General features: G+C 42.1%; 1 protein-coding gene across 1 annotated transcript; it reads right to left on the reverse strand.

Annotated features, from left to right (window-relative positions):
• Positions 1-415: 415 nt before the first annotated feature.
• TMCO2 (transmembrane and coiled-coil domains 2) lies at positions 416-4,686 on the reverse strand. The gene is made up of 2 exons (XM_004704936.2): positions 2,862-4,686; positions 416-774 (listed from the first exon to the last, which is right to left on the reverse strand). The coding sequence occupies exons 1-2, from the start codon at positions 3,096-3,098 to the stop codon at positions 457-459; spliced, it is 555 nt and encodes a 184-aa protein (XP_004704993.1). The 5' UTR covers positions 3,099-4,686; the 3' UTR covers positions 416-456.
• Positions 4,687-9,751: the final 5,065 nt, after the last annotated feature.

A 9,751-nucleotide genomic window follows, 5' to 3' on the forward strand; every position in this document is an offset into this window, starting at 1 on the left:
CTACATTAGTTCATCTCTCTCATCAGGGTACACAATCACTGAGCGGAAAGGCTAGTATGTGCCTCCCTCCTCGCCTCCATCAGTCCATGGATGGACAGAGTGGCTGCAGCAGTGGGCTCAAGTACAGGAACAACTGTGAGGAAGGCACAGGACTGGGCAGTGTTTTGTTCTGTTGTGCACAGGGTTGCTGTGGGTCGGAAAGAATGGCACCTAACAACAGCAACACCCTGTTCGATCGGAGAACTACGAGAGTCAGAGTTGACTCGATGGCAGTGTTATTATTATTGAGACTAGAGAGAAAGGGCATATCCCCCACCCCACCACACAAGTGGAAGCTGGGCCCCACTGAAGAGAAAGCCAGTCTTTGCAGGGTAATTTCAATATAGTTCTCTATCTTTATTGATACAGTGACGCGTACACGAGGGAAGTAGTGCTTTCCTGGAAGAGTGGAATCCATCACATTTCAGACGTGGAGGTGAACCCTGATGTGGCCAGGGGGCTCTGGCAGTCAGAGCAGCTGCAGTAGGGCTCAGAGGAGCACTCTTTCTTAGAAGCAGGCTTTTGAGAAATGATCATCCCCTCCAGGTCTCTGACTTTGCTTTCCACCATCTGGAGTTTTTTCAAGATTTTCTCTTGTAGACCCAAGGACAGGAACAGATTTTTATTTTCGTGAGTTGAGAAAATGTTTGCTTCCGAGTTGGACACTAAAGCCTGAAAAAAATCTGAGCCCTTCTTGTAAAGTTTGTAGAGTGTGGTTATAAACAATAATATTCTCTAGAAGGAAGGGGGGAAAAAAGGCAAGTGTTATTTACCTGTGCACGTGAAATGCAACATTTTACCAGACATGCAAAATAAAACAATGCATAAGAGCTCCTCAAAACACTCCAATGCCTGCACACCTGGAAAAAATCCAAGCTCACAGCCATTCAGTCTATTCTAACTCATGGCACACCTACAGGGCAGGGGGGAACCGCCCTGCGGGCTTCGGAAACAAACTTTACAGGAGTAGAAAGCCTCTTTCTCCTGCAGCATACCATGTTCTTCCTTTTATCTGCACCACATACTAGGCCAGTAGGCAGGACAGGGACTGCTATTTGCATTTAATTAAACTAGTAAAGATTGTAATACGAGATACCATTGCAAAGTTTGTCATGCTCTGGGCTCCTTGCTAGGAGTTCCCTTGCCTATATAAAACCCGTTTATATAGGAAACAGAACTGCACGACCATTTAGACACCTTACACTACACACGTTGTCATAGACTGGGTAGGGGTGGAGCCAGAATTGAAATCCAGAAATTTGGACTTCTAAGTGTGCTCGCAGGAACCAGTGGTTTAAGAAACTGAATTTCCTGGTCATGGTAAAAAAACAAAAAAAACAAAAAAGATTCAGTAAATTAGGACAGAGACCTAGCCAGGTTGAGGATTAAACCAATGCCCTTTTCCTTATCATGATAGTTTCTAGTACCATTAGACAGTGCTTATTTGGACCTAAGCACCATGCACACATTATCTCCATTGTCTCAGAACCACCCCAGGAAGCAGCCACAGTTAGCAAGCCCATTCTACAGATGAAGTGATTCCAGTGAGCAAGAAGTGGATCTGGGGTTTAAACCCAAGTCGTCAGACTCAGAACCCATGCAATCAGCCCCTCCTTTGTAGTGCCTCTTTTCCTCGCTGGGGTCTCTGGAGGGTTGCAAGTTCCTCTTTCTGATTGAACTAAATATTTACAAACTAGAGCATACCACACAATCAGACAGAGTATGTTTTGTGCCACACACACACACACACACTCTCTCTCTCTCACTGAGACTTAAGGATGGCTAGATTCCAGTAAATAAGATTTTGGAGAAGCACTGGATTTGGAATCCTAAACATTGAGTTTGAATCCTAGCTTTGCTAGCTCTTACAAACTACTGGAACCTGGGCAGGTAATAACAGAGTTTCCTCACCTGACAATAACAACTTCTCTCTTCATTTACCAAGCCCTCATTAACCCCTACCTCCTCCTCAAGTTTCCACTGAACCTCAGTGAACTAGTTTCCTTTTTGTCTGGTGATAATCACCTCTATTTCATGGGCTTATTGGGATTCTCAAAGCACTTTGATCTCCCACTATCATTCCTCATGATTAAACCGAAATATGTGCAATCCTAACTGGTGCTCAGTCCGCCAATTACCACCCTTTCCCCAGCAGAGCCCGTCTGTTTAGGGACCCTTGTCTTTGGTCTGTAACACAAGGAAATAATGCGGTCACTGCAATGACTTTTGTGATTGCACAGGCCTCCACAGTAGCTACAGGTCTCAGGAAGGGCAGATCTCCTTCTTGCAATGTCTGTCCTATAAAAGGTTCTCTACAGCAGGTCTGGTGCTGAAATGGTTACTTGTTGGGCTGCTAACCACACATCGTTAGCAGTTCGAAACCACCAATAGCTCAAAGGGGGAACGATGAGGCTTTCTACATCTTTGAGCTGTAAGAAACCCAGAGGGGCAGTTCTCCCGTCTTAAAAGGTTACCAGGAGTCAGGACAGTGAGAGTTTTACATAGGGTCCGACACATGGTAGGCATTCAAATGCGATCAAATAAATTTTGAGCTAAGGCTGCCTTCTCAGCGTATACACTTGATCTTTAAAAACGACAGCAAACAAGCCAAAGACCATTGTTAGAAAAAGCATTTTTATGCTCAAAACCAAATCAGCAGACCCTTTCAAGGTAACCCCATTTCAACCATCTTCAGAGACAAGGGCTCACCCTTGCTCACCTGCATGACCTCGAAACTAGGTGGCAGGTATATGGGAGAGAACAATTGAAATAACATTTCAATGTATAACTATTTAAATTTCTTTGTAACAAAAGAGTATAACCTGAATTGACCGAATACTTCTTTTCGATAAGGCATATAATCCTATTGTCAACAAGATAAAAAAGCAAATCCTCAGGAAAACTTGCACAGCCGGAGCAATACTATGTAGTATCCCCAAATGTGTTTGCTGGGGCTCACTAGTTTCTCCCAGAAGAGTTGCTTGTAGCCAATTCCATACTGTGCTGAGAGAGAGAGTATCTATAATGTCTTCCCAGGATGAAGACAGCAATGTTGACATTTTAAGATAACTGCAGCTCCAGGAACTACATGTGCAGAGGCTTCAGGAACCTGGAAATGAGTTAGGGAGAGCAGTCCGGAATTCCAGGTGTTCTGCAGCCATTGTGAGCCATTGCTTTGTGATGTCACTCTTCTGAAGGTCAGCTTGCTCTCCACTCATCCAGTAAACGCTCCCAAAACCACTAAGCTCTGTCCTGGGTTTTCTGTTCAGTCCTGTTGCTTTCTGCAGAGATGGAAATACTCCATGTTGCCTGTCAAACATGGTTGCCACTCGCCACTTAAAATGTGGATCGTGCTATTGAGAAGCTGTATTTGACATTTTAGTTCAAATTAAATGTAAACGCTCACATGTGGCTAGTGGCTATCATAGTGGACAGTGTATAGAACATTTCCACCAATTGATGAAATGGATAAAGGTTAATTTCATGTCCTCACATTGAGGTTTAGTGGAAATTTGAAAAGGTAAAATCTAATGATAACTTTCAAGGACTCTTCAAGGACTCTTGGTGACGCTATCAGGTTTGACTGTTAGCCACAAGGTTAGTGGTTCGAACTCAGGGGCTACTTCTTGGGAGAGAGCGGAAACTATCTGCTCCAATAAAGATTTACAGCTTTGGAAATGCTACACAGATAGGGTTGGTATGAGTCAGAATTGACTTAATGGCCGTGGGTTTGGTTTTTATTCATTTTCTAAGCACTTTATAAATGGTAGCATGCAATATTGTAACCCATATGACAAAGTATCAAATCAATTATTTCCAAACTAGTACTTACCATTTACTAGTACCCATTTTTGTTTATTAGTGTCTATTATTGGTAATTACTAGTAGCAATCAGTCCTGTACTGTGGTACCTATCATGAGGATTTAAGACACCCCCCCCTCAAAGAGTTCACATACCAATTGTACAATCTAACTTGTGAGGTCAGATTATAAATGCTGCAAGAATCTAAAGGCGAGTTTGCATCAAGGGGAAGAACAGGGGGAAAAGAAAGGAGAGAAAGGGTTAGCTATAACAAAACTTTTTTTTTGCCTTTGTTAATATTTAATGATCATTTTAATATATAGTCAACAAGAATGGTACTTCACAGCATAGGTATTAACATAAAGATACTTTTAAAAAATGATTTGATGTCCTTTTAGTGAAATAACAATTTGCATGCAGCATCAAGATGAGATATGATTACGGTGCTCAATTGAAAACCCCCTCTAGACCAGGTCAACACATACTCTCACGGTAAGATAAGACAAATGGAGGCAAATGGAATGCATTAAAAAAAATGTTGATACATTGTGGAAAACGTTACTAAGGGGACTGAAAGTTCTTTGTACAAATTGCCAAATGGGAATCTTAGTTGTGTCAACTTTCACCGAAAACACACTAAAATACTATTTTTTTTAAAAGGCCTGAGACTATAGAAGATGATCAACTTGGAGAAATCAGCAGGAATACGGTTTTGTTCTTGCAGGCAGGGGAGGAATGAAGGCTACACCCAGAGAGTGAGGCTACATGGTGTTGGACTGACTGTACTTATGTTAAGGAGAAATCTATGGGGGAGGGAAGGGAAAACAGGAGCTGATACCAAGGGCTCAAGTAGAAAATGTTTTGAAAATGATGGTGGCAACATATGTACAAGTGTGCTTGATAACAATTGATTTATGGATTGTTATTGTATCTGTAAGAGCCTTCAATAAAATGATCAGTTAAAATTTAAAAAAGAGAATCTAGTTAAAACATGCATCTCATGTTTGATTCCTCCCTCGTGGACACTGTAACACCTCCAATGATAAACTTATTAACTAAGACAGGAAGTGCTATCTCCCTTCAGACAGAGCCCTCCCCAACCCCTCCCCCCTTCGGTAGTGATTCACTCATCTTCCATGTCATACTGTTGAGGTGGATCAACTTAAGAAACACCTACTTTGAAGCCTTCAGTAGGCTCAAAATGCCTTTCAAAATAAATCCAAAATCTAGATTATGGCTCGGAGGTGTGTTAAAAGGCAAAAATTGATATGATAAAATAATAATAAATTATAAATTATCAGGGGTTCGGGAGGAGGGGGGAGCAGGGAGGGAGGGGGAAAAATGAGCTGACACCAGGGGCTCAAGTGGAAAGTGGGTGTCATAAGAATGATGAAGTCAACATATGTACTAAAGTGCTGGACACAGATGACGTATGTACAGATTGTGATGAGTTGTATAAGCCCCTAATAAAATGATTATTTAAAAATAAATAAATAAATAACATGCTAAAAAAATAAATAAAATATCCATCTAGATTAAAAAAAAAAAAAGAAAACCATATTTTCCGTAGTTTATTATAAACATTAAAAACAAAACCAAACCCTGTTCTTGTTTGATTCCCAGGGAAAAAAAAGAAAAGAAAAAAATTGTGCTCACTTACCTAATCTGTTCTCCGTGCCTTTTCCCATTTTATTCTCTCAACTCCAGCTACACTGGATTTGTAAATTCCTCTACTATACCGAGCTGTTGCAACGCCAAGCCTTTGCAAATAACTGGTTATCGTCTTTCTTTGCCTGGCTCACTCATATTGATTCTTCGCACCTGAGTTGAAATATCCTCAAGGAATGAAATCAAGGAATCAAACTATTCTGACTCACAGCGACCCTATTAAAAAACAGCAACGCAAAAAAAATAAATAAATAAAATAAAAACAAAAAACAGCAACGCCCAACCAACCCCACTGCCAGAGTCCGTCACAACTACTCATCGCTAGCCTAAGAAGGTTTTCCAAGGCTGTAAGCCTTTACTGGAATAGATAACCTCATCTGAGCAGAGCAGCAGTTAGGTTTAAACAGCATATATTACAATTGGCAGTCCAGTGCTTAGCAAACGGTGCTACCAAGGGTGTAAAAATCTCTACAGGAACGGAATCTTAAGCTTTCTCCCTCTGCGGCTGGTGGGTTCGAACTGCCAACTCTGCTGTTAGCATCCAATGCTTATCCCACAGTGCCACCAGGGCTCCTCCTCAGGAAAACGTTATTTTATTGATCCCAATCACATGGAACCTCCTTTACACTTAAAAAAATTATTTTTTTCCCCTTTACATCTCTTTTCACTAATTATTTGTAGTGACTTGTTTAATGCCTATTTTCCCTATGACTGTGAGGTCCATAATACAGGAACATGCCTTAGTGTGTCTTGTTCAACACCTATCCGCAGGGGTGAGCCAACACAACATGCTTAGCAAATATCTGGCTCCTTATTCTTCAGATGGCTTTCTTACTCTTGTCTTCTTTTCCAGGTTAAAACTAGCAAACACATTTTGGCCAGTTTTTACAGCTGCCTATCCTGGTTACCTTCTTTAAAGTGGTTCAGATCTCAAGGTGCAGTCTTGTCACAGAATCCACTCCTCCAAACGAGTACCCAGCAGGCCAGAGACAAGGAAGCCAGTTTCTAGATCCAGCTGTACACAGTAGTGAACTCTGGCCCCTGAATCAGTGAAAGTTAAGAGCTGTGATTCATATGTCTACTTCTGGGAGACAGAGAAAGGGGGAGGAGAGGAAACTGAACATTTCTAAAGGCAAACCTACTTCACAGGTTACACGTCATTCACAGAAAACATGCGCCAGGTCTCCGTCTCTTTGCTCCACAGGGGCAATATCAACACTGGATATAGGGCTGTGAACTTGGGCCTAAAAGACCTGGGTCCTACCTGTCTGAGAACTTCCAATGCTCTCACTGTCCACAGAAAATGTACTGTTTTAACTACAGAACCATGTTGTTTGGGGCCCTCCAAGTACACCTGCAACCTTTCCAAGGGTTACTCTTCCAGGCTGCTCCTCTGATACCTTCAGTCATAAGAGATTGAAAACTAGGAGCAATCTCTTCCTAGCTTGCTAGCTTGGCAAGACATTTTATCTCAAGTTTCTCAACTGTCAAGTAAGGATAATAATAGTACCTACTTCGTAGGGTTATGAAAATTCAGTGAGTTAATTTTATGAAAAAGTTAAAAACTGTTAGCAATTACCCTGAATTCTCACAGCACTTCCTACATGTATTTGAGGCTAGTGCTTCTAGAACTTCTGTGCCCAAGAATCTTCTGAATGCACATTTTCCAACCAGTAGCCCTGGGGTGAGGTCTGAAATTCTGTATTTCTACCCAGCTACAAGAGATGTCCATTCTGCTGGTTCTCTGCCGTACTTTGAATATGTTCTAAGATACTCTGGTCCTCCTTTCATCTTTATCCTTTGTGACCCATAGGACAAAGTGCCCACCTACATTCGTGGACAGAGTTCTGGTGGTGCAGTTGTTAAAGACCTTGGCTGTTAACCATAGGGGAGAGATGTAGTCTGCTTCTGTGAAGATTTACGTCTTGGGAACCCTGTGGGGGCAGTTGTGCTTTCTGTACTTACTTTGACAAATATAACTTAGATACTGCAATCTCCAGAAATATCCAGCTCTTCAAAAATGGATTTAAACATTTGGTGAATGACTACACCTCCACTATGAAGGCTAGAACAGCATATGGCCATGGCAGGTCAGAAGTTAGGCAACTCAGACTGAAGGGGATGGGATGGGGAGCAAGTTCCTTCACAAGTTCTCATGAACATAGGACACCAAAGCAATGGAATTCTGGGAAAAGGCAAGATAGACCGGGAGAACCTCAATTCTGCCCACCATTATAGGGGTTTGTTTTTAAATGAGAAGGGCTTTGAAAACAAAGCCTTTCAGTTCTGTGCCAGGGTTGAAGCAAACCCCAAACAATCATCTATTAAAAGTGATTACTGAGAGCTACAAAAATAGCAACCTGCTGTTTTTAACATGAAATATCATCTTCAATAAAGATGAAGTTAGCTGCTCTTACTGAAATAGAAAAGGCTTGTATTTAAAATAAACTGCCAGCTGGGTTCTGGAAATGAGAGCTAGGCTCCACCTTGGATTCGCTTGGTTCTTCCAGAGGGTAGGAAATAAGCGATATGAATGGATATAGGTCAGCCCTAAGCAATTTAGTAGTTTTCTCTTGTTCTGGGATAAATTTGAATCTCTTCCTCTCCCATGTGAAGAGCTAAAAAAGTTGGGCCAACAGGTGTTTCCCATTCACAGAGCACAGAATGGAAGCTTTCAAGCATACCTTCTCCCTCTAGTAATGAGAACACTGAAACCTTCAAGAGGAATTAGCTGAAAGTCCCAAGGAATCAGCAGTGGCCCTAGCTTCCAAGGTTAGAGCCGTTCCTAACACTTGTCTTACAAGTATCCTGTTATTTGAATCAGGGTTTCCAACCAGTTCATTCTGGTTCAACCCCTACTGAGACTTGTGCCCAAGTCCCAGAAGTGAACACATTCTACATTTGAACAAGATTAACTAATCCAGGTATTTTGTTAAAATATGGATTCTGACTAAGTAAATCTAGGGTAAAAAAGCAAATTCTAAGCAGGGAGTCAAACCAGAATGAACCAGTTCAAAGCTCTGACCTGAACTAGTACCCTGCTTGGGCATGGTGGAATGTTTTAGATTTTAAGGCAAGGAGGTGGCAAAATTAAATTCCGAAGAGTTGAAGAAACAGGGAGACATTTAACCCTCCTATTGTGAAATGACTTTCTGCTGTGAATTTTTGTTGATGCCATGTATCTTCAGTGATGGGAGGGCATACTGAAGTCGAGGGAAAGTTTTCTTGAGGTGATTTAAATTGATAGAATTTTGTGGGGCACATATGTTCCAAGGGGACTGCTGGTAGAATTGGTAAGGTGAGATCCATTTCTTCATTTATAATAACTTCCCAAGAAACCCAAGGGCTCAAACTCTTGGTGGGAAATCCATAACCCCTAAGTTACAAAACGTCTGAATCAGGGAAAAGTTCTTCAATACCTAACTACAGGAGCAAGAAAATGCTGTTGGGATTATGTCATTTCATTACCAGTGAATAAAAGTAGCTGAACACTTCACAAGAATGGAAGCTGACCCCCCTCTCCCCTCCAGAAGAATTGACTTCAGAGGACAGCACTGAAGCTACAGCTCAGGGAGAGGGACATGTCTGATCAGAGCACACAGGAGCAAATGAAGGGGGGGGGAGTGGAGTATATCCTGGCCCACCAAGCTGTGAGAACGATATTTACTCAGAGCAGCCAATGAACAGAGGACCATAGGGCTGGCTCCCACTAAGAGACACAACATCCCTCACTGATCCATAGTGCTACAGCGGACAACACTGGAGACACAGTGCGGGAACTGTGCCTGATCTGACCCCACCACACCAAGGTGAAACACTAAGGGTGTGCAACACAACAGTAAGGGGGGGCAGAGCAATGAATTCTCCAGGGAATACCGAAAATAGACTTTTGGGCCAGGTCATGGCACCCCATCAGGCTCAACTGGAAAACACCCCTAAAGGTCAACAAACAGACCTCGAACTATTTATACGCTTTCTTTTGGGTTTTTGTTGTTGTTGTTTTCCTTTGTTGCTTTGTTTTACTGTCTTGTTTTTGTGCATATTATCTCTGTATGTCTCTCTAGAGAAGATAGGCGGGATAAACAATCTGGAGGAGAAAACAACAGGACCAGCGGTTCCAGGAGGGGGTGGGGGTGGGTAGGAAATGGGTGTTAACCCAGAGACAAGGGATCAACAAATGATCTAAAATCGATGGCGAGGAGGGTGTAGGAGGCCTGGTAGGGCTTGATCAAGGGCAATGTA

Source organism: Echinops telfairi, unplaced genomic scaffold (genome assembly GCF_000313985.2).
Source record: "Echinops telfairi isolate 266 unplaced genomic scaffold, ASM31398v2 ScPeMD7_7457;HRSCAF=8495, whole genome shotgun sequence".
Taxonomy (NCBI): domain Eukaryota; kingdom Metazoa; phylum Chordata; class Mammalia; order Afrosoricida; family Tenrecidae; genus Echinops; species Echinops telfairi.

Bases quoted from the DNA above. Each gene is read 5' to 3' on its own strand.
- TMCO2 (XM_004704936.2), bottom strand. From the start codon at position 3,098: ATGTCAACATTGCTGTCTTCATCCTGGGAAGACATTATAGATACTCTC. The intron at 775-2,861 runs GTTATACTCTTT...CCTTCCTTCTAG, and splicing joins GAAGTATTCGGTCAATTCAG to AGAATATTATTGTTTATAAC.